This window comes from Elgaria multicarinata, chromosome 2 (genome assembly GCF_023053635.1).
Source record: "Elgaria multicarinata webbii isolate HBS135686 ecotype San Diego chromosome 2, rElgMul1.1.pri, whole genome shotgun sequence".
In the NCBI taxonomy this organism is placed as follows: Eukaryota; Metazoa; Chordata; class Lepidosauria; order Squamata; family Anguidae; genus Elgaria; species Elgaria multicarinata.
In genome coordinates, this window is record NC_086172.1 from 23,178,359 (window position 1) to 23,203,702 (window position 25,344).

Genomic DNA, 25,344 nt, shown 5'->3' on the forward strand with positions numbered 1-25,344 from the left:
GGCTCCTGTATCTTTAACAGTTGCATAGAAAAGGGAATTTCAGCTGGTGTCATTTGTATATATGGAGAACCTGGTGAAATTCTCTCTTCATCACCACAGTTAAAGCTGCACGAGCTATACTAGAGTGACCAGATTTAAAAGAGGGCAGGGCACCTGCAGCTTTAACTGTTGTGATGAAGAGGGAATTTCACCAGGTTCCCCATATATACAAATGACCCCTGCTGAAATTTCCTTTTCAATACAACTGTTAAAGATACAGGAGCCCTGTCCTTTTCATATGGTCACCCTACATTTTGCACCCCCTTCCAGAAGGGTAATAAAGGGGAACTCTTACTCAATTGAAATATTGAAGCCTGAAAGTTATGAATGCACACATTCACGTGGCAAGATTCTATCTGTTCAAAGAAGGGGGTGGAGCCTGCAGAGAAAATGAAGCTGATTGAAAGGTTTTAGCTACTACAGCATCCTGGTTGTCAAAAAATCTCCCAAACTCTAAACACAAAAAATCTCCCAAACTCTAAACACATTTGAAAACATCACATTTTTCAGTCCTTATCTTCCTATCCCATCAGTCCTTGAACTTGGCTCCAGAGGCCATTTCCATACATCAATAGTGTATTGTGTCCATCTTGAGCCAGGGAGAAACACATGATCCCCAAATCAGAAAATATCATATGCAAGCTGACTTTAGGCTGCATTCGGACATAATGATAAACTATGGTTTATTGTTAGGTGAATGAACCTAACATTCGCACTCCCTCTCCCCTTTCTTCATCCTGCTCAGCCAGAAAGAGATGATCAAAAGATTTTGCTTCCATTTTTATCTAACCACAGTTTAGTGTTATGTCTGTACCTAGGTAAACTGTGGTTAGTCTTAACTATATTTTACTGAAACAAGCCAACTTCAAAATTTAGTTTATGAACCTGGGTTTTCAATAAACCATAGTTAAGATTATAGGATTTGGATGAAATGCTAACTACGGTTAATTGAAAATTAAAGCAAAAGCTTCCGATCTTCTCCTTGCAAACCCACTGGAGAGGAGGGAAGGGGGAGTACAGGGGCAGAAGCTTGGCCAGGCTTTTTCATGTAACGAGAAACCATAATTTATCGTTATGTTTATGATGGTTTATTGTTCATTGTTATGTCCAAAGTCAGTTATACTCAGAAAGTGTTGACTGAAAGCAGCTTACTTTTAGCACAGTTTGAGATCTTTGACATATGCATTATGGGTAATAGTCACTCCCATGTTGTTAGAATAAAACAAATGATGGCCCCAGGCCCTAGGCCCCATGCACATTCTTTAAAATTCAGATCTGGAAGTCTCATGTCAATCCCTCTCCTATCCCTGTACATGAGGGGCAGAAAAGATTATTCAAATTTGTGTGAGATCTCCTATGTATTTATGATCAACCAAATATGGATGGGCCATAGATCTATGTCAAAACCTCCCAAACTGTGCATGTGCACCTCTTCATTTACTCTCCTATCCTTCATCAAGGTTTCTGGGACATTGTTTGCCTCCCCAACACCACCACGGTTTTGTGGGGGGGGGGGGCTGCTTTCTCCATGGCATTTGTTTCATGTTCTCATGGTGACGTAATTTTTGTGTGTTTCCATCCAAGATGCCAGCAATGGAATGTGGGCAGGCGGCTGGGTCTTGTGACCAAGAGCCCCCACTATCTTTGGGCAAGACACAGCCAGGCCTCTCCGTGAGCACACAAAAACACTGTCTCACCCACGCCTGCAGGCACAAAACAAGACTATTTTCATTTCTCAAGAATTCTCATCCCCACACACACCAATCTGACAAATATTTAGACAGAGCCAATTTAAAAAGGCCTCTGATTAGCTTTTTACTTTCTCCAATAATAGTTTAGTATCAAAAAGGCATTATGAATAGACCCTCTCATACAGTGCTCAAGAGGCGCCCGTCTTGTTCCCTTGACGGCACTGCCAACAGCAGCCCGTTTAAGCCAGCATTACACCAGTTACAAAACCCTTGGCTTCTTGAAAAGAGAAAACACAAGGCTATTGATCAGTGCTTGAATCGCATATTCACAGGAGGGGGTGACGGGGAGAGACCACTATGCAGATCTAAGAGAGGACCATTTTTGCTTAGCCTTGACTTTAACAAGCTTTTAATGCATGCCACAGAGAAAAGATACACTGTTTGTAGTTCTAGCATGCATGAGATCATTTAATGAAGAAGCCTGCTTTTCATGCCAAGGTAGAAATCAAAACTGTCAATACGCCACTATAATATTTAATCTCCTTGGGAGTGTTGATGAAACAGATTTGGGAAGCAGCGCTGCACAGAGGAGGTGAAGGATCTTCACAATGAATGTAAAGCTTACTAGGATTAGAAGATTCTCATATATAGCTTGGATAAAGACTCTTAAATTTTGTCAACCTGAGTCTGCTAAAGATCAAAGTGACCAATCCTTTCCGTAGGCAACTGAAGTTGCAGAGCCATCCCCATTCCACAGCATTCCCCAAAATAATAAAAGTTGGGGAAAGGTCAAGCAATGGCTAGCCTCCCTTGAGGCTCTGGCTTTCTAAGCAGGAGCTGAACAACTGAGAATTTAAGGCAGTCCAATATCCTATCTGCCTGATGGTCCAGCCAGTAACAGATCTAACTTTTTCCTTCATGTACCAGCTGCGTTAAGTGTAGAGGCAGGGCCGGTGCCAGACTATTTTGCGCCCTAGGCAAGACGAGCTACTTGCACACCACACCCCCAAAATTGCCAACTTCGATCCAGCTCTTCAAGAAGAGTTTCTGAACTATTATATTTTCCTTTTATTATATTTTTTTCTTAAAACAGCTAATTTGTAGAAAACTGTGACCCTTAAAGGGCAGTACTGCGCCCCTCTGAGGTCTGCGCCCTAAGCGGCTGCCCAGTTGGCCTAATGGTAGCGCCGGCCCTGCATAGAGGTAGTATGATGACTGGTAGACAACAGCAGCTGGTCTAACAATTTTTAGCTCTGCTTCTACGTTCAGCCCACTGATTGAGTAAACCACAAAGAATGACTCAGCAAGCAATGCTCACACTATTCAGAACACTGGAAAACAGATTATTATTTTTAAAGAAAACAAATACGCATGTGACATGTTTTAGGGTTTTGCCCAGGAAAACAAAAAATGCCTGGGATAAAAATAAAATAAAAAATACAGTGTTTTACATTAAAATCCCATTTTTCTTTGACCAGGAAACTCAAGGTGGTATAGACAGGATTCCAATGCAGTCCCCATCCAGGCACTAACCAGTTGTAGCATAGCCCTGCTTAGCTTCAGCACAGCCGCTTTATCACATGCCTTTGGTTCAGACCATGCTCTGGAAGATCTTCCATTGGGCGCCAGTACCATCAATCAGGAGAAGGCAAACTGACCCAGTCAAAACACACACGTAAAAACATGGTTAAGGGAAGCCAAGGAAAGACCAGTGTGTCATCCACAGCAGTTAGGCACTGACCTGTCTTGTAGATCTCGTAGCGCAGAGAGAAGCCGGCACCTTGACGGGCATAGTCTGAGGTGAATTTAATATAGAGAGATGGGCCTGATGAGGTGATAGTAGGAGGAGCGATGTTTCCACAGTGCTTGCCCAGAAGGTCAGCTGTTTCACTGTCCCCATCCCGTATCTCAATAAAGTCATACCTGTCAATGGGAAGAAGAAGATAAAACGAGGCACAGTTAAGAAAAAGATATTGAGAAAAAAGAAAACTAAAACAATGTTTTTACAAGCACATTATAGTGTGCATATGGTGATCAATCTTGTCTGGCATATCATTCCCTTCTATATAATTTTTTCCCAGCGGCTTGATCCTTTAAACATCAAGCAGAAACCATTACATTTTACTTAATTAATAAGCTCTTCCAAAGTATTCAATTATCTAATACTCTGCTATCAAATTATCCAGCAGAATTCACTGCATACTCTCCAAACAGCTTGACAACATCGAAACTTGGTGAAATCTGCACTTCTGCTCATTTATTGAAAGCATTTCATTATCTGAACATTTTAGATGTCCTATGAGCCATTGTGATAAATAAAGTTTTATAGCAATCATTATCTCCAAAACACGCAGAGCCATGGACATTCCCCTGGTCTTCCTGCAGTCCATAAATACATCTTTGGCCTTTCTATGCACTGATCTCTATAAAAATCATTTGTTTTCATTTTATATTCCAAGCTGCCTCTCTTTGCTGATTCTTTATGCGCAAAATTCATCATCTGGGAAGTTTCTTGTTGTTTTTAAATAACATGTTCTGGCTATGTAGCATCTTTAGAATATGACATATTTAGAAACATATTTATTTCTTTAATTTACTTCTTACAGTGTCACCCACAAAAAATGCTCTTAAGGTAGCTAAAAAATATTTGGGTAGCATACAAAAGGCATGAGCATGCAGAGCAGAGACTTGTCCCTGTTCATATCTGCTTCTATCACATTTTGTAAAAAAAAAAAAAAAAAGGGGGGGGGGGGGAGAAGAAGGGGTTTCCCCCCCAAAAAAAAAAATCCACAAAGAAATAGGTTAAGATTCAGCCATACTAACAGAAAACGAATTGTATGAATTGGAAACATTTGTATAGTTATTACTAAAATCCATACATTATTTTCATTATAGAATACAAACGTTATTCATTCAGAGCTTTATCACACCAGCGTTATACTGTGCAATCACTGTGAATTGCGTGCAAAGGACTCTGAAGTTTTCCAGCTTATAATCTGCTTTTATTGTGAAGTACTCCCATGCAGCCTGCTTTAACTGTGCTTCAAAGGCAAAAGAACCGCCCTTTTTTGGTACTACTTTTGGAGCGAATCATTTGCTGTTTTCCGAGCGGCCACTGGGGGCGCAAGATCATGTTTAAAGAAAAATTAAACAAATGCTTACATCTGCGTAAGTTTTAAAGATAAAGACATCAAAATTGGCATAGTAATAGATATTAAGGAGAGCTTTAAGCATACCAAATTTGAATTGGATTGGGTCATCCGTTGATTTTTTAATTATTTTTTAGATTTCCTTCCTTAAACCCATTTCCTGGTATGCAAAGGATCTTAGGAGCGCTGCCGCCCGGGGTGTGATTTAGCTAACAACAACAACAATGGTGACAGCTTAGCGCTGTAGGGGATAATTCGAGAGAAACAGGTACGTGGGATGAAGCTATTCATCTAATTTATTTCTTTTCTATATTGCTCTGGGTGAGCCACAAAAAATTATTTGACATCCTCTCCAATGTCTCTTTTTCACAGAAGTAACACAATCAATAATTTCCCAGTCCTCCTGTAAATTGGGGGTTGGGGTTGGGGTTGAACTGGGAGGCTCAAAATGGAAAACAAACTTGATCCAGAACAGTGTACATCTGGATCGATCATTGAAATGGGCAGCAAATTTGGATCCTGTTCCCTCCCCTTTCAAGATTAACCCCCTCAGCAAGATCAACCCCTGAGAGGGAGTAACCACTGATAGGCCTGGTTCAGACAACACGCAAAACCATGCTGCTTAACCACAAAATGGTTAATGGAATGCATTCATTCTGTTAACCATTTTGTGGTTAAGCAGCATGGTTTAGCGTGTTGTCTTATCCAGGCCATAGGAGGGAACCACCTTTACTGCTGGCCAGCCAGCCCAGTCAAGGACAATAGTTGAAATGACACTTAGAAGCATAATTTTATAGGAATTGAGGGATTTTATAGTTTTATCACAAGTTGCATTTTATAGTTTTATCACAGGCTTTGACCTCACTGCTAACACACCCACACACCGCTCCTTTACATCTGTGTTCCAACTCAGGGTGACATTCTATGCATCTAACAAAGTGAATTCTGGTCCACTAAAGATTATGCCACAATACAGGTGTTAGTCTTTCAAGGTACCACAAGAATCTTTGGCCGTTTCTACACCTGCCTTTTCCCCCCCGGGTTCGTCCCGGGATCATCCCTGTGCATCCAAATGACACACAGGGGATCCTGAGCGCTGACAGGGACGATCCCTCCATTTTCCTGGGATAATCCTTAGGTGTAGAAAGGGCCTTTGTTGTTTTTGCTGCAGCATGTTATCCCTCTGGAAACAGATCCCAGCAAGAACTGATGAGGATGCTTAAAAGTATTATTTCATCTTCTGGGACTTGGCCAAGCCAGCCAGCTAGCTAATCCATAGGACTGAGCCAGGGTTCCCTCCTGCTACCACCTCCTTCCCTCACTTGTCAAGGGAGGGCATTCTTTTTTGCTTTCTAGAGAGGGACAAAAACGAAGTAGGTTTTATGACAAGTTTTTGAGTACTCACAGGGAATAGATTGCAAAATCCAAGTCGTTTTGAGGCAAATAGGAAGACGCTTGCACATCTCTAGCTTTAGATCTTAGAGCCCAAGGCTCACTCAATCGTTCAGAGCTATTGTCTGTGCCAACTACCTTGTTCTGCTCATATGCCTTTCACTGAATTGTTAGGGATAAAGTTGGAGACACCCAAGCCATATCCGGCCCCTGGGCTGTACCAACTGGCTCCACAGTTGCCAACCCAGTGTGTGGAGCAAGTGCTGACCATGGCACTGTCTCTTACTGGCAGTCTGCACAGGAAGAGGGGAGATTGGCCTCCATCGTCTCTTCAAAGCAGCTGTCCCATAAAACTAATTACTAACTAGGGCACTAAGTCGTAACTCTGGCTATATTTCTGTTCGTCAGACTGTGTATCTGAGTATCTTAAACCTTTGGTCACCACATTCCATTTGATTCCAGACAGATGTCTCCAGAGTTGAGACTTCAGAGTTAGCCAGATTTTACAATATCAGCTCATAAATTGAAGCACAGGTAAGGAAAAGTTTTCATCAATAAAACCAAGAACGAACCAGGTTGGCAAGCAACTAGTTAATGTATGTTTAATTTTTTCTTCTGGAGATATAAATAATCCCCCTTGTTAACATCAAGTATATTATGAAATGAAGTTTTGCCTCTTCATCTGACTGTATTTGTTCTTTGCTGTGGTTTTGTTTTCTTTATTGCTTGATATAAATGTTTACTGTTTTAATGGATTTGGTTGTTAGCTACTTTGAATTCTTTTGAAAGAGAAAACAGGAGGAAACAGAGAAAACATTTTTCTAAAAGTAAAATAATAAATGTTGAGTCCACCTTTCACAAATAATTCTAAACCGCAGGCTGGTCTTGTATGTTAGAATCTCATTATGTGAAGGTCCTAGTGACGAGTTCAATGAGAATGCAGGACTTCCAAGAAGGTTTCTTCTCTTGTCCTTATTTTCCCCTTTCTCTCTAAGTTGTTCTTACAATATCCCTGTAGAGCAGGGTGGGGAACTTTTATGGAACAGGGGGACGAATAACCCCCCACTCAGCCCTCTGTTTCACTTCATGATGTCAGGGGTGGGGTGGCTACACACCCTGATGTCATTAGGACACTAGTTGAAGTGCCAGTTGGAATTCCTCCACCCAGCACCTCAGCTGGGGACCCATCTTCAGTGTGTGCCAGCTTCCCCCAGCCAGGAAAAGCCTGTACAGCCTAAAGCAGCCCTGACACATGCACTGGATGGAGGAGTGCTCCTCCATCCCGTGCCTCTGTCAAAGCAGCCTCACCTGTTCTGCATCTTCCCCCATTGGGGAGGACACAGGGTGGGTGTGCCCTTAGTATACCGTTCCCCATCCCCACTGAAACACCTTATTATCTCCAAACAGAGAATCCCCGTTAACTCCAATCAGTTATCAGAGATTACAGTGGGGATTCCCTTGTGCACTTCTCGCCCTCCCACTGTTTGGAGTTAACAGTGGGGATTCCTTTTTCCACCTCCTCCCCAAGCCTCCAGTAGCCCCCAGAGGGTTGAGTTTGGGGAGGGGGCCGCAGAGAGAGTCCAAGCCTTTGTGGGCTGGATGGGGAACCTCCAAAGGCTGGATTAGGCCTTTGGGCAAGACATTCCTCTTCCCTGCTGTAAAGGTCAATTACCTGCTGAGTATTCCTGGCTATTATTATCACTGCCATATTACAAAGAGAGGATTGCTGCAATAATAGCTCTTCCTGTAGATCTTTACAAAAGCAATTTCCTTGTCTTGCCCAGCAGCTGTCTGATCTTCCTTAGACTATGCCCATAGTCTCATCACTTTTCAGTTCACTGTGATCTCCCGTAAATTTCTCAAGAAAGCCCAGCGCTAGGGATGGTATGGATTTGGAAGAAGAGTTTGCCGCAAGATTGTGAGCTGGCTCCACTCCTCAAAATAAAGACTGGGCTCTGGATTTTGCATCTGTGGAGGTAAGGCAAGCTTGGCGGTGTATTTTATAGTTTGACTGCTTCATTTGAATATTATAAAGTCCAGTCTCTGACATGAACTCTTTGTCCCCCCAATTTGTCCTAAAAGTGTAGATGTGTGCTGTGAGCACTTTTGTCCTCACAATAACATCATTTGCAGGAAATCGCCCGTCTCCCTTCCTCTATTTATTTGCATTGTGTCAACCTGTTAAAACAGCATGTTACCACTCTCCTCCTCAAAGGGGCTGGGGAGCAAAGGAAAGTGATACACTGCCGGGCTTCTGGCTTTGTCACAAGATCCTCTATTTGCAAACCAAGAGTTGAAAGGAAAAATAGCTTGTTGGACACGAAACGACTCTCATGTGACTCATTCCTTTCCTGCAAGACACACATTGCCAAACAACCACCCTAAACAAAGTTACAGGGGCTTAATGTGCTACCAGCAAGGCGGACCAACGGAGAAGTCCTGATTTCACTCCTTTCTGGGAGTTAATCAGGCTTAGCTCCAGAAAGAAACGCCGGAGGCAAGGGGCGTACAACCTTTTCTGCCCTAAGGGCAGTATCGCACGTCTGCTGGGGTGGCGGGGGGCACACATGTACGCGTGTGAACATACACCTTCACACATATTCACATACAACTCACACACAACTCACTCATTCAGCTCACACTGTGCTTGTGTTCTGTACATTTTAATATTAAATAGTCTTCAGTTTCATAGAATCATAGAATAGCAGAGATGGAAGGGGTCTACAAGGCCATCGAGTCCAACCCCCTGCTCAATGCAGGAATCCACCCTAAAGCTTCCCTGACAGATGCTTGTCCAGCTGCCTCCTGAAGGCTTCTAGTGTGGGAGAGCCCACAACCTCCCTAGGTAACTGATTCCATTGTCGTACTGCTCTAACAGTCAGGAAGTTTTTCCTGATGTCCAGCTGGAATCTGGCTTCCTTTAACTTGAGCCTGTTATTCCGTGTCCTGCACTCTGGGAGGATCAAGAAGAGATCCTGGCCCTCCTCTGTGTGACAACCTTTTAAGTATTTGAAGAGTGAAAAACAGTTTAAAACAGGGGTGGGCTGAGATCCTTCTGTGTTTTCCTCACACGCACAAACTACCCTCTAGGAATGGGCTCTGTGGTCCTTGCCACAGAAGCTTTGTTCCTAGAGCATCCTAGGAAGCAGGCTGGAACCTCTGAGCACCCAGGATGTTGTAAGACTATAGACGCTAATGGTTAAGTCTAATAACTTGGCTAAGAGGCTTGTTGCAGCCCAGTCCGCCTCCTTTGCTACCCTTTCCAATGGCAGGAAATAGACCAGTCAGGACTTGACCCTGGGCCTGTAGAAACAGAAGGCATTCCTTCAGCATTGCAAGGAGACAGGCAGGAGAGATTTTCCAGCATTAAATACCCCTCTCCTTCCCACTCCAACCACCACCAAGGAGAGGAGCCTGAGAGATATGTGCTTGAAGGGTGAAGGAGAAGGCAATCAGAAGATTAAAAAGCTGCCCTTAGATGCTCTCCCTTACAAAGGGAAGCACATGTTCAAGGCAGGGAAAAGAAAGGCCATTGGAGGGCTGGAAAACTAAGAAGACAGGGTTGGCAAGCCCTGGGAGTCTGTTGCCTGGAAGCCAACATAAAATAGGGAATCAGCCAGCCCTGAACACAGTTTCCCTACTTCTACAGCACAAAGAATGTCCTGCTGCTAACCCCCATTCTGAGAGACAACCTTGCTTTTGGGTTGGGATCAGGTAAATTGTAGCATCAGGGGGCTTCTCTAGAATCCTGAAAATCCCATCTTTTGTTTCTTTACAGAAAGCAGTGGAAGTGGTGGTGGGGAGGTTAAAATCTACTGACAAAAACGAGGAAGCAAGAAAAATGAAAGCCAAATTCAGTGGCTCCAGTCCAGAGAAGTGCAGTCCTGCTTAAATCTCTTTACAATCAATGGATCAATGGGACTTAAATTGGTCATAACTAACTTGTCAGTATGTTTTCAATGGCCCTTAAAAGCTATTAAATTACTCTTGACTGGGTCCACTCTGCTTTTCAACCATCCTGAGGAAACAGAAAGAGATTTCTTTCCAAAGACAGATAGACTTTTTAAGAATAGCAATACTATAAAATAAACACAATGTGATCACCTGTATCCCATCAATGATACTATTCAATTATATGCAAATTATGTTAATTAGATCCAACTAAATATATATTAATTTATAGAAAGTTGAACATAAATTGGCTTAGTCTTAGGCCTTAGCTAGACCTAAGGATTATCCCAGGCAAACGGAGGGGTCGTTCTTGCCTGCTCCCAGGATCCCCTGTGTGTCATTTGGTTGCACAGGGATGGTCCCGGGTTGGTCCCGGGATATAGGCCTGGTCTAGCCATGGCCTTAGTTTATAATGCTCATTACCACATTGGTATTTCTGTGCAACTAGGTGTTGCTGCATGTTATTTTTTAATTGTTTTGGAATGTTCCTGAGATTGAGGTTTTCTGGGTGTGTGTGTGTGTGTTAAACTCAAGTTGAATATGTCCGATTTTTTTCAGGCTCAAAATTGTAGCTAAGTAGCAACTGTTGTTCAAGCAGCTCAATGACATTCCCCACCTAGAAGTTTTACTTGCATGACAGTGGAGCAGTTTGCCACTTTATAACAGCCAATTGCCACATCTCACTGCAAGTAAAAAAAAAGGCATTGTGCTGCATGAGACACAGAGTGCCTCACCTGCTAGTACATAAATGCACTTGTAAGTAGGCATGATGATACCACTTGAAATCACAAGTTGCAGAAGCTATAAGTGAGCAAATTATTCCAAAGTAGGGTTAGGTTTTTGGTAGTGCTTGCAAGAGGGAATATAACGTACATCAGTGGCAAATCTGTGAAGAAAACATAGGACTTCTTTGAGAAACTACTATATTTTCTGCAGTATCATTCAGATGTGCCCTTATCTGGACAGAGATAGCCTAGCTACAGTTATCCATGCTCTGATAACCTCTCATTTGGATTACTGCAATGTGTTATACGTGGGGCTGCCTTTGAAAACGGTCCAGAAACTTCAGCTGATACAAAACAGGGCAGCCCGTTCAGAGACTGGCCAGTCCACATCACGCCAGTCCTTTTACAACTTCATTGGCTGCCAGTCCAGGTCCGGGCCCGATTCAAAATGCTGGAACTAACATTCAAAGCCCTAAACGGCTTGGGGCCAGGTTATTTGAAGGAACACCTCCTCCCTTATGTACCTGCCCGGACCTTAAGATCATCCACAGGGGCCCTTCTCCGTGAGCCAAAGGAAGTGAGGCAGGTAGCTACTAGGAGGAGGGCTTTTTCTGCTGTGGCACCCTGGTTGTTTAACAAGCTCCCCAGAGAGGTTCGCCTGGTGCCTACACTGTACTCCTTCCGTCGCCAACTGAAGACCTTTTTATTTTCTCAGTATTTTAATGCCTAATTGAACTTAAATTTAAATTTTGTTGTTTTAATTCCGTATTTTAACCTATATCAATTTCTGCTGTGTGGTTTTATCCTGGTTGTGCTTTTTATATTGTATTTTGTATTTGTGTTTTTAGACTGTTGGTTGTTTTATTATGCTTTTTATGGTTTTAATTTTTGTGAACTGCCCAGAGAGCTTCAGCTATTGGGTGGTATAAAAATGTAATAAATAAATAAATAAATAAATAAATAAATAAATAAGGGACAATCAGACATGGATCTTGGGATAAGGCCCGGAGTGCACCTGCTAGTGCTGAAGTCCAGCAAGTGAAAAACAGCCAATGCAAACATACCCAGGCCACTCTTAAAACTGTTGCCAAGTTGTAAGCGAGGGGGAATGCTGGATAATTTTTTTAATTTAAATGAAATAAAAATAAACTCATAGTACTATCGGGCTGCAGTCCTATACTCACCTGGAAGTTAAGACCCACTGAACCCAATGGGACTTGTGAGTAGTCATGTATAGGACTCATTTATTGTGTTTTTATTCGGTCCATAGAAAATTAGCCTTTGGACACCAGATGCATTTTAGGAATCAAAAGTTGTTATCATTGTTGCTGTCATTAACACTAATAAGATGAGTCACCATCTGCTTGATCTCCTGACTAATTTAATTCTTTGCATGTGCTTCCCAGAGACATGGAAGTTGCACCATATTTGTCAACAAATCCACAAACCGGCAGAAGGCATTATTTGAATTATTAGAATTTACCCCCCAAATCAACTGAAACATTAATTTTTTAACAATCTGCTGATGGACAATTTACATGCAGAACGAAAGCCAAAATTGTAATTGATTTGCTACACAGCTAGATTACACATTGGCTCCATCCACACATTTCAAGGAATTTTCTTCCTCCTACAAGACTATAGCCCATCTTTAGTAACAAATGCTGCAAGAACAACCCCAAATTAATTTGAGGCAAGGTCCCAGAGCCTATTATTAATGCCACAGCTCAGCCCAGTAACACATGAAGTAAATAATAACGAAGGATAATTTTTTGGCAAAAAGAGTCTTCCTCATCAATGAGTAAACAGAAGGCCTCTAAAGGTGACCACCCAGTCCCACGGACATCAAGAAGTCTTAAACCAATCACAACTAACTTGTGCCATGCATTTACATGGAACTGAAGCATCACTAACTTTAGTTATGCAGCCCCCACCCTCATCCCCTCATCTGAGGGTGAGGGTCTTTCAGGACACGAGGCATGATACCCAAAAGGGATAATTCACAATATCTCCCTTTTTACAAAGTAATATATGTGACATGGTAAATCTATCCAGACGGCGAAAGAGATGCAAAAGCAACAGCAATAAAATATGCCAAATGTGACATAAACTGTAGATACAGGTCCATTGGCCCACTTTTGTTTTTGGTGCAGCTCCTGCAGCCTTTATTCATGCAAAATATATTTTTACTGTACTGCTAAAGAGGTCTGCAAAGTGAGAGATAACCTATATCATGATACTGCTGCTGCCAGAGAATACTGTTTAGGGCTTGGCTAGAGATTATGTATTTTCCGTTAGTTTAGGAAATAAATGGGGAGAAGGAGCAGAGAACTATTTTATTCCAAAATTCTGGGAATTGAAACAAAAAATCCAAGTTTGTTTTCACCATGCTGTAACTGCTGTTCTTTCCAAATTTCAACTTACACACTGACACAAACTCCACAATCCTACTAGTGTCACAGCTCTAACCACATTAAATTAGAATTTCCCTAGCGCTCAGACGTTTTTGTTTCATTTTTCAGATTGCAAAGACATGCACACCCTTCAGATTTCTAGTTTTATTTCCAGAAAACTATGACTCAGCGCACCCGTTGCTGGGTGAAGCCTTTTTGTACCACAATGGCATCCAAAGCTGTCTTAGCCAATCATCAGACAACTGTTTTTAAATTCAAATACAGACTAGTGCCGTTGGTTAAAATGTGTCCTTACTTTTCAAAGAAAGAAGTTCAGTGATGATGCCCTGCTGGTGAGCTTCCTGAAGACGTCTGAATGAGCACTGTTAAAATAAGGCTCTGGAAAGATCTAACTCTGGGGTTCATCAGATGAGTGTTTTATCACTCATTACTGCCCACTCACAGTTTTTCATGCATCCTTTAGACGACGACATCCAACTCCCAAGCGTCACCCGCTCCTTCTTGCCTTTTTCTGTCACAAAATGGACCCCTTTTAATCCGACTTTTTTTTGGGGGGGGGGGGGGAAATGGAATGTGCTGTCATTTCCTGCTGTGTGCAGGAAAAGCAGCACTATAAAAATGGCCCCTGAATGGGCCACGTTGTCTTTGTTTACTTCCTCTTTCTTCCCCGGGAAGAAAGAGGTATTAATCTAGGACTGGAGCAGGGGCAGAGAAGCGACAGTAGGGAACTGTGACTCTCCCCCCCGCCCATCTGATGACACTCTTTGGCGGGGCTCCTCTTATGTTCTCATAACTAATGTGAGCTATGTTTTACATGTAAAAACTGAGTAAAATTACATAGTCAATTAATTCAAATTGGACTCAAATAAGACTGACAATTCCTCATAGATAACAAAAATGCAATTGGCCTAATATGAGATCTCCTTAGAGAGAGAAAGGGATCTTCAAAGATACATGATGCCATTACCAACTACTTTTTCTTTTGAGAGAGAGAGAGAGAGATGCATGCCAAATATTGTTGGAGAGGAGGTTCATAAGGCAAGGGCCAATGCAATTTTCCTCATACACCCACATTGCTGTAGACTTTTATGAAGAAGAGAGTCCAACATGCGAAGAGCTTTTAACCAGGGAAGTATTTCCATATCACATTTTATTAAACAGATATTTTCTTCAGAGAAAATCATTCTGATGTACTGTTTTGTTATTATTCAGAATAAGCTACTTCTAATGTCTCTCCTGTCTCTTGTGGCTAACACTTATCCATTTCCCAGAAATTCATTTCTCTGTTTTCTCCATTAGCCCTGAAAACATTATAGGCAAAAATAAAGGAATCAAACAAACAAACAAAGCCATCTATTTGTTGCTCCAGTTTATAGTACTCAGGAGAAAACCTGTCACTTCATTTCTGTCCTACAGCTTGGTTCTGGTGCACCACCCAAGAAAAATGAAAAGAAATACACTATTCTCTTGCAAATGAATGAACTGAAATCTTTCCCAGGCATTTGGGGTTATTGGCAGGATTATTTAGTCAAACACAATGGCTAAAATGTTGTCTTCAGTCTTAGATGGGCTGGCACAGACCAAATGGAAACCAGAACTTGAAGTGGGTTAAATATTGAACTCCAATTAACAATAACTGACCAGCTGAACCATAACATTGACAGTGTACCAAGAAGCTACACAGAGGTGGAGTTCACAACTCACAGCAAGATTTGATAGGGGGATCAATACCTTTAGGTTTTTTGCAAGGACGCCCTTTAGGAAGATGGACAACATGTGATTATTCCACAGGACCACTTTTATTTCCAGCTCTCATTATTATGAGATATTAAAAATAACCACACAAACACATTTAAATTACACGGGGTGGTATTTTTCTGCAATCTAAAGCCTGAGTATACTGAAAAATGGGCCTTTGACTCTTGCTGGGAATTGTCTCTCCATAGACCACACCACCTACAATCTGGAATGACCTCCTAGATTCTCTTCCTGTGTAATCAAAAATGAGAAAAGTCCATTAATTTGGGGTAACAGCTCAGAAAACCACGTAAACCTTACACTGTAAATCAGCTACAACCCCTTGCGTTCCTTACCATTGGCAATGCTGGCTAGGGTTAATGAGAGATGAAGTCCAAAACAACTGGAGGGCACCAGGTTGGTGAATGCTGTTGTAAAGAAACCCAAACTGAAGCCACAACAATGTGCCTTGAACTAACTTGTCAATTCATAAAAATCAATGCCAATTGTCCTGGGGACTTTATTTCCTTAAATATTTAACACTATTTGTATACCATTTTCCAACCACAATGATTCTCAAAGTGCTTCACAGTAATGAAAGCCTATTTATATGCGGGCCATACTGCCTGATCAATGAAAAACCTGGAATACTGGGCACTACTGATGATATCAAATAGTGGAATTATATGAATCCTCTTTCTGCTCCCCTCCAAGGTGATCGCTGTGCCTGGGGACAGGAGCAGTGTCAGAACTTCTTCAGAGTGCTTTCCCCAGTCTAAATGGTGTTACTGCTGCCAGCACTGCTGAACAGCAAATTAACCTCCAGCCAACTTAATTACAAAGAAAGCTCATACAAGGAGTGGACTGACACACTGAACTTTCACTGCCTAGTGCAAAATGAGAAGTCAATCAAACTGCTTTGCACCTACTCTTTCCCTGAGATTCTCACTTTGCCCCTCATTTCTGAAAAAACAGCAGTTACACTAGAAGGCGTTCAAAGCAAAACTGATCTAAGCTGGGCAATTGGACCTTGTTTACATCAGCTTCCCCAAAGTCTAACCAATCTTTCTTTCTCCCTTCCTTCCTTCCCAGAAAAAGTATAAACACACCAACCGCTTCTGAAGATCCCTCATGAAATACAGCTTTTTCTAGCAATTCACAGTTTACTGCTCACATGCAGGAGGGAAAATGAGATAAGATGTGCCCTATTATTTTAGTTAGCCTGTCTCCAGAAATTACACAGCCTTGTTATCTCATAGAAGGGAACAGGCAAAACACAAATCTGGATACAAACTTTTCCAACCGTTTGTTATTATTACTTTTATCAGCAAGAATTTATTTCTGTGACACTCATCGCTGCCTTAACTGAGCCCTTGGCAAACATGAGCAAGTTTATCCTCACAAGACCCCTGTCAAGGGAGGAAAGAAGAGGGGGTCAATATTTTGCCCAAGGTCACACAGGAAGTTTCCAAGAGAGACTAAAATAGAACAGAGTCTTGCTTTGACATATATTGTAGGAGACTAAGCCTATGTCAGATAAGCAATACAAAACAGAAAGATTAAGGCACTAGGTACCAGTTAAAACCTTAATCTTAGAAGCTTTTGATAACTGCTTGCACTGTTTGCAGAGAGCTTCGGCTATTGGGTGGTATAAAAATGTAATAAATAAATAAAAAAAAATTCAGTCCTGTAGTTAGAGTTGGGTCAAAGGACATGAGGGCCTCTATACCAAATCATATAATAGTGACAAACACTATACGCCACACCAACACTGATGTTTTATCCAGCGTTCCATGTATTCTGCCCTTTTGTACTGTACTGAGGAAGCACAGATGTAGACATTGGGCAGCATCATAAAACATCTTAGTGACTGCTTTTTTCAAGTAAGTTTCTAGTCCTCATGGCTGCATTGGTAAGCTTGATAATACTTGGGCAAGAGTTGCTGAGATCTTATAAGACAGAGGAAGGTCTACCAGTGGTTTGGATTGAGGTTTTGTTGGTTTGCATAATTTCTGAACTGTGTCCATAGCTGGATGGAAGAAGCAGAATAAATTATGGCGTATTACGCATAGTAATTCACTCAGTCCTTGGAATTTGACTCATCTTGTCAAAGAATTTGAAGTATGAAGCTTTCCCATGTAGGTGAAGCATCTGTGCACAGAGGGATCTTCCATAGGGCACATGTAGGAGGCAATATGTAGGCACTGCACCAAGCTTTTAAGGGGAATGGGAAGCCTGTGTGTTTGCCATCCATCCCATCCTCTGTGCTCAGACCAGGAGCACAAGTTCTGTGGGGAGAGTGAAGCTGCACACAGCAGAGTACCAAGGCGGAGAAACCAGGGTTATGGTGTGCCCTGTGGGGAGCCCTCCACATGCAGACACACTATCCATGTGGGAAAGGATTACCATCCTGGATCTTCTTAGTGCAGAGAATATATTTATTTTTTGTTTATTTGCTTGTTAGCTTTCTATCCTGCTTTTCCTTTGAGCATCCCAAAGTGGTGTATATGAGCCGCCTTCTCTCCATTTTATCCTCACAACAGCCCCGTGAGGTTAGGCTCAGAGTCAGTGGCCATAGCTAGACCTAAGGTTTATCCCGGGATCGTCCCAGGGTCATCCCTGTTCATGTAAATGACACACAGGGGATCCCAGGAGCAGGCAGGGATGACCCCAGGACGATCCCAGGATAAACGTTAGGTCTAGTTTAGGCCAGAGACTGGCCAAAAGTCACCCAGTGATTTTCAACTTTTAATTTAACATCACCTACATTCCCCCAGCTTACTATGACGTGATCATGAGAGGTTTTCAGATCCTAAAACAGTGGGGGACAAATAGAGACAACTATTCTCAATGCAGTTGAAAGTTAGATAAAATAGCCCTCATTTTTCTTCTCCTTTGCTGCTGATTACTTTCTCTATAATTTACCTACATCTCTTCCTTAGGCTGTGCTCTGGCGTAGTGTTGTCAAAATTCTGCCGTTGGGCACCACAGGAAAAGGCTGTTCTCTTGACTCAGATGGGCCAGATTTGGGAAATGGTTTAACTATGCCGGATAAGGAAGCATGGTACACTAACACATGCCTCCAAAATTTCTGCAATTTATCATCCCTGAGTCATTGGTGACTGTTTAATTCTATTTACGTCTGTAGAACCCACCTCTCTTACTTCCTCAGCCTTCTGTTTTAAGCTACAATGCTCTTTGTTGCAAGCATTCTAGGAGGAGGCCAAAAACCCATAAAGAAATTTGGAATAAAACAAATTTTAAAAAATACTTCACAAAACACTATTATTTCCACATTATTCTACACTCCATCATTGTGTTATAATATAATACATATTAAAGAAAAGCATAGTTCCCATCCTCCAGCCACATAGGAAAATATGACACTCAAGGATACAAGGACCCTTGACAAACTTATTTGCACCTTCCTAGTGTTATTACAATCCGTTTGTGGAGAAAATTGGACTTCGCTTTCTATTTCACTGCACTGTTACTTCTCAGTGGCACTTGATCACTGAAATAATAATAATAATAATAATAATAATAATAATAATAATAGATAATACGAATGTTCACTTCTGAACAGTACCAAGGCAATGGATCTTCAGAGGCCTTCCTCTGGGTGCCCTTCCCAACTGAAGTGACGCAGGTGGCTAGTAAAGAGAGGGGCTTTTCAGTGGTGGCACCCCAGTCATAGCCTTTTTGGAAACAAGTAAAGAAACGTTTATTCTCCCAGGCATTTTAGTCCTTCAGTTTTTACTGTTTTAAAATCTGTTATTGTATTTTGAGATATTTACACTGGCTTTTACTTTGGTTTTTGATTGTACTTTTAAACTTTTATATTATGTTTTATCATGTTGTTGTATTTTATGGTTTTGAGTGTTTTGAACCACCCAGAGACATTTGGCTATTGGGAGGTACAGAAATGTAATTCATTAATTAATAACACTTTGTTTGAATTGGCCCCAAGAGCCAATCCATACATGACACAACATGAGGTGGTTGATGGAGGAGGCAATATTCAGAAGGCAAGGCGAGGGGTACTTCATATATGTGAACGCTGCCCTATGTTAAAAAAAAAGTAGTAAATTCACATAAGAGAGAGAGGGGTTTAACCTGTGCCCATGCCTACTTGATGCAAACAGAATAAATTGTGCAAAAAATAACAAAAGGCTGGAACTTAGTCACACTTAGAACAGATCCTCTGAAATCAAAGGGGCTTAAGTTAGTCATTTCTAACCTAAGGCCACAGCTAGACCTAAGGTTTATCCCTGGATCATCCAGGGGTCAAATCTGTTCATCTAGGTGACACACAGGGGATCCAGTGCTCAGGCAGGGGCAAACCTGGATGATCCCAGGATAAACCTTAGGTCTAGCTGTGGCCTAAATCTCATTGGTTTCAGTGGGTCAATACTTCAGTTTGGCTACAGAATTTGTCATATCTTGGTACAGAACCTGGATTTTAAGATATCGTGCTATATTGATCCACCAAGAAAGTCAAGAATGGACAACATATGATGCACGGGATGCATGCAGCCCCTCCTACCTGTTTTTGCAGCCCCCACTGTGTTTCCCTGCTTCTGCTACCGCAGTTGAAATTGCTGCAGCAGCAGTAGCAAAAATCGCAGCGATTTTGCAGAAAAACAAGAAATGTGGGGAGGACACACCTAGTTTACAAGCAGAATCACACTCCCGGGAGCCTCCCATATTTATTATTTGGATTATTTTCTAGAGAAGGGAACTAGGCAGAGATTATTGTTGTTTAAGGGTTGAAATACTGTTTAGTTAATTTTATTTAGGATATAGATAGAACAGATAATGTAATAATATAGTACAGCAGCTAGAGAGTGTGAGACTAGGGCCGTAGCTAGACCTAAGGTTTATCCCAGGATCATCCCAGGTTCATCCCTGCCTGAGCGCTGGATGCCCTGTGTGGCACTTAGTTGAACAGGTTTGACCCCAGGACAATCCTGGGATAAACCTTAGGTCTAGCTACGGCCTAGGACTGGAGAAACCCATGTTCAATTTCCCACTCAGCTTCGCCTTGGGCCAGTCACTATCGCTTAGCCTAACCTACTTCACACGATTGTTGTGAAGATAAAATGGGATGGGGTATGCCACTTTGAGCTCCTTGGAAGAATGGAGAGAGATAAATGTAATAAACAAATAAATAAATGAAGCCAGAAGGTCATTTTATAATAAGAGAAAATAATAGCAAGTAAACATTGACTATCGATGGAGTAATAAAGTGGGCATTAAAGAAAAGGTTTGTTATGCTTTATTTATATAATCTAAAATAAGCAAAAATAAGATGATAGATAGATAGATAGATAGATAGATAGATAGATAGATAGAATAAATGTACAGACAGACACATGCCGCACCTACTGCTTGCAATGATAAAGTACCAAATTCTACTAAGTCGACCACCTCATTCTGCATGATGTATTGAAAGACGCTCAGTATTTTTATATGACTTAACTCATGTTGTTAAAAATATAACTGAGCAATATCATCCTTTAGAAGGGAACATGAAACTCATCACCACTCATTAATTCTTAGACTGGTTTATTTCTCCCTTTCTTTTTAACAGCAGGGCGTTACGGATGGTTCAAGGTATCTCCCAGTGGCTGTTTTGCTGAGGCAGCTTGTTTCATTCAGCAATTTCTTAACTCTTTTCCAGTTCACACTCTGGCACCTCCCCTGTCAGATGAATTATGAAGACATTGTTCTGGCTGGGTTTAAAAGGCAGCCCTGACACAATGAGGCTGGATTGAAGATTGAATTTTTCCTCTTATGCCCTAGGGAGGGGACCAGTTGTGTTTCCAGTAGTACACAGTGACAAGAGCTAAACAATGGGAGAAATCATTTATTACATTCCGCTTCTGAAAATAAAAGCACATCTTAATAATGTGCATTTAAAATTTTTAAAATGGTAATACTGACCCATCTCAGCCAATTAAGGAATGTTGGATTGCAGAGCTACAAATAAAAATAACTAACACATCTGCTGGAAGCATTTTTCTGGCTATATATTTCCTGAATTCTTTGCCTGACTAGGCATGGGATCTAAATGTCAAACATAGCCCAACACCCAGAAGCACAGGCCAGTAGCCAGACAGTAGAAGAGCATAATGTAGCTCTATATTGTGGTAGGTCTACACTTTCCTGATGACTTAACCAGACTTCCTCAAGAGGCACTAGATGGGTATCCTGCCCCATTAACCCACATTAATCCACAGTTTCTTGAAACAACAAAGAAGCTGCACATAGTAGACAATCATGTGTGAAAACAACCCTTGCAAGGCAGGGAAATGCAAGGACCCGCCCACCCCATTTTCGGGCTGAGAACAGCTGAAACTCATCCAAAACAACTGGATAAGTGGAGGCCAAGGACACCTTGAGCAGGAACTGTACTCGAAGTGGTGGCTGAGTCAGAGTGGATGTTAACCATTTTATCAGAAAAGCGCTTTGCAAATATGTCAAGTGGACTACCAAGTAATCCATCCCCTCATCTTGAGATTTAGAACAAAGCCGGGAAAGGTTCCCCTAGATGGCAGTGTGCTATGCTGGCAGAGGAGTAAGAACATGAATTCAGCACTGCCACTGCCACACAGCTTGGGCCTTAATATGAACTTTTGCCTACTTCTTGGCTCACAGACATAAGCCTCTGTGGCCTTAATAAGTTGTGGCCTTAAGCCTCTGTGGCCTTAATAAGTTAAAAAAAACACTGAAGTTACTGTTTCCTTCTTATAATGCATAGCCTATTCTCAACTCCTCCCTCAATCTCTAACCCTCAAATAAACAGTCCATCCCTATACTCTCTGACACTCACTCTGACACTCCTCTTTTTAAAACTCTCATGCTCTCCACCAATCAGTCACCAGCACACTAACCTTCCATTCACTGTCTCCCCGCTCCCATCTTACCTCACTTGCCATATTCACTCTATAACTGACCTTGACAACATTACCATATGTACTGTATATACATACCAACTTGTAAAATATATGATATCACTTAACCAGGCATCACACCCTGACACTGCTTTGTTTAGAGAAAATTTGCTTTGCTTCAAGATTACTTTTTTCCTCAAGATGTCCCTCTCTCCACAACTACCACCCCCACCCCGACACTCATAAGTTTGGTTCAGTTCCATAATTACCAAATGCAAAAGAATTCTAATTCTCTGTAAGACAGAGAGACAGAGACAGAGAGAATCAATTACTTCCTCTATCATTAGGCAAGACTCTATTACACATCATCATGCTATAAGATTCCAGATGAGGGCCCAAGAAGGAGAAGTGCTTCCTGTTGAGTTGTTCGACATCAAAAGAAATCCCATGGGATCCCATATTTAAACACGCAAAGGACCATCCTTCTTGGAAAACCTGCAACAAATTCATCTCAGAAGTCATGATATGAGCCTCCCCATGACAACATAAACTTGCTAAGCAAGTCATATTCACGTCTTTTCTGGAGTCTGCAAAGGGCCCCTCAGAGACCTCCCGGCATTACTGCCTCTCTTCTTCCTCACAACCCCATTTCAAATTAACTTACCAGAGACTGCAAGAAGGACTCCATTTACAGGCTGAAGGCTGCAGCAGCCTTTGGTACTACCACTGCCTGCATTAACTAATGTGAAACAAGGAGCCTGAAGGCTGTAGACCACAGCCTCTAGGGCAGTGGTTCTAAACCTTCCTAATGCCGCGACCCTTTAATACAGTTCCTCATGTTGTGGTGACCCCCAACCATAAAATTATTTTTGTTCTCTACACGATCCATTGTCATGGGATGGTTTGCTAATGAAAATAATACATAACAATAGCTTTAATAATACAAAAGATGATACATGACATAGTTCAGTCAATACAGTTTCCTAAACCATCGGAAATATGTGTTTTCCAATGGTCTTAGGCGACCCCTGTGAAAGGGTCATTCGACCCCCAAAGGGGTCCCGACCCACAGGTTGAGAACCGCTGCTCTAGGGCCTGGCCCACAACAATGTCATCATTGCATGTTAGGGCCTAGACATCTAATCCACAGTCCAAATTCAGGTTGAATTTATCTTCTGGATGTCTGGAGGATGCCAGGGAAACTAATCCTGTTATTCAAATTATTTCTGAGGGAGGAAGTGTCCACCTATTTCTAATATGTTTAGGTGCTACAACCTGACCTGTTTGTCAGTTGCGCTTTTACTCTCAGGGTACATTTTATTTCTGTCATTCTGAATTTTTTCAAGAAGCACTCAAATCTCTTCTTCTTCAGGTGCTGTTGTTGTTTGGTTGTTTGGTTGCTGCTGCCATATCTTCCTCCTCAATGTGGATAGATCTATATATGCTGATGATATTTTGATATTTCTTTAGTCCTATGTGAGTATCCACTTGCTACCAGTGCCGCAAGATGAACTTGACAACTATCCATATATCTTTTTTGAAATACAGAGGGCTAGAACATTGCTCTCAGAAATTAATGATGAGCTATTAGTGCAGAGAAAAACCCTAAAATAATGTAAAATATAGTTTAATACCATTGTTAAGTAAAACCGCACAAGCTTAAAGCTATGTTAACAGCCATTGGCTTCTCTCTCTCTCTCTCTCTCTCTCTCTCTCTTTTTCACACACACAAACCCCACAAAATTCCACCAAAGCATCTTCCTTCTCCACAACCTTATAGATTCCAGAAACTTGTGGGGTTACAAACTGCAGCCACGAACAGACATCAGAAAGATAATAATCTCTATGCCAATATTTAGAAAGCTTCTTGAGTTAAAGCCACTTAATCCTCAAGTATCTAGAAAAAAGCAACGTGCTAGGATTAGATGAGACAGAATTCTATTACAAGAATGCCAGAAAAGTTCCCTGTTACAAGTAGTAGAGGATAATAGATACCAATAACTGCCCTATATGAACATAGCACATTACTCCAGAGGTATAATATCATCTCAATAATTGGCCATATACCACTACAGAGTTGCGACATCAAAGGCTGTGCACAGTGGCTATTTTTACAATAAAATATGTGGACTTTTGCACCTGCCAATTAAATCCTGTTTGGTTTTGTATACAACTGAAATTTGATTTCTTCCTTTGCAGTTGTCTTCTGGTAAATTATAAAGAGTTGTGTTGCCTGATCACTTCCATACCTTAGGCCAAAACTAGACATTAAATTACAAGCCAACATTAAATTACAAGCAACAAAAACACGCACCAAACAACCTCCCCAGAAATGCTGCATCTCCTTTACCCCACTCCTCACAACATTTAGTAGCACAATATGGGCTGATTCACACAATTTAAGCTATGATCAGCTGCAGCATGTGGAAACTGCTATTTTGAATAATCAATGGCTAGCTGCAGTTTGTCATGGTCTGTTTTTGGGTTATGTGAAGGTTTTTGGTTAGTTCTCATAGGATTGTTAAACCCTTGCATAACTGAAAGGATCAAAAACTGCTGTAAAAACCACAGCATGACAAAAAAAGAGACATTGTGCAACAGTCTCTTTTTTGTCTCATCTAATCCAGGAAATCCACAAGGACATGAATGCAATAACACCCTACCACTCATGTTCTCCAGCAAACTTGTAAACAGAGATGTTTTGCCTCTGGTACTGGGAATTAGTATCAAGATTAGTGGCAATTGATAAGCCTATGAATTTGTCTAATCCCTCTTTAAAACTCTTCAAGTTGATGGCTATTATTATATAATGTGGTAGCAAATTCCATTGTTCAATTATGAGCTGTGTGAAGAAGTACTCCCTTTTATCCATCCTGAATCTCCCACCATTTCACTATAGTTTATTTAATGAGAGTCTATCAGATACACACACACTCCAATCCAGATATAGTTGCATGAAACATAACAAGAGCATGTTTCCATTCACATTGCCATAAGGATGAAAATGCATGCCCTCATCCACACTCTGTTACCCAAGATGGGTTGTGCTGGATGTTTCTAGTTTGTGTGTGTGCTTTTTAATGCTGCAAGGAATCTATGCATGGAAGCCAAATCAAGGTATCAGTGCATATGTGATCAGAAAAAGTCATGGTCATCTATTACTTCACAGAACAGCTCTGCACAGCAGAAACCCCTTTGAGTGGTGTCTACTTTGTAGTAAGCCTCAATTCAATGGGTTTTACTCGCAAGTAAGTTTGTAGAGGATTGTGGCCTTATTTCAATTTCCAATAATAAAAAAATTAGGGAGTTTCAAGGAAATTTGCCAGTGTTTCAAGGAAGTGCTATGTAAT

At 41.4% G+C, this 25,344-nt stretch overlaps 1 protein-coding gene across 4 annotated transcripts in view; it reads right to left on the bottom strand.

The window, feature by feature from the left end:
* Positions 1–25,344, bottom strand: part of NRP2 (neuropilin 2) — a 212,830-nt gene that overhangs the window by 128,106 nt on the left and 59,380 nt on the right. For all 4 annotated transcript variants that reach the window (XM_063116131.1, XM_063116132.1, XM_063116134.1 and 1 more), the window contains exon 3: positions 3,472–3,653. In XM_063116131.1, the coding sequence (XP_062972201.1) occupies positions 3,472–3,653 (182 nt within the window). The remainder of the gene's footprint in view (positions 1–3,471; positions 3,654–25,344) is intronic.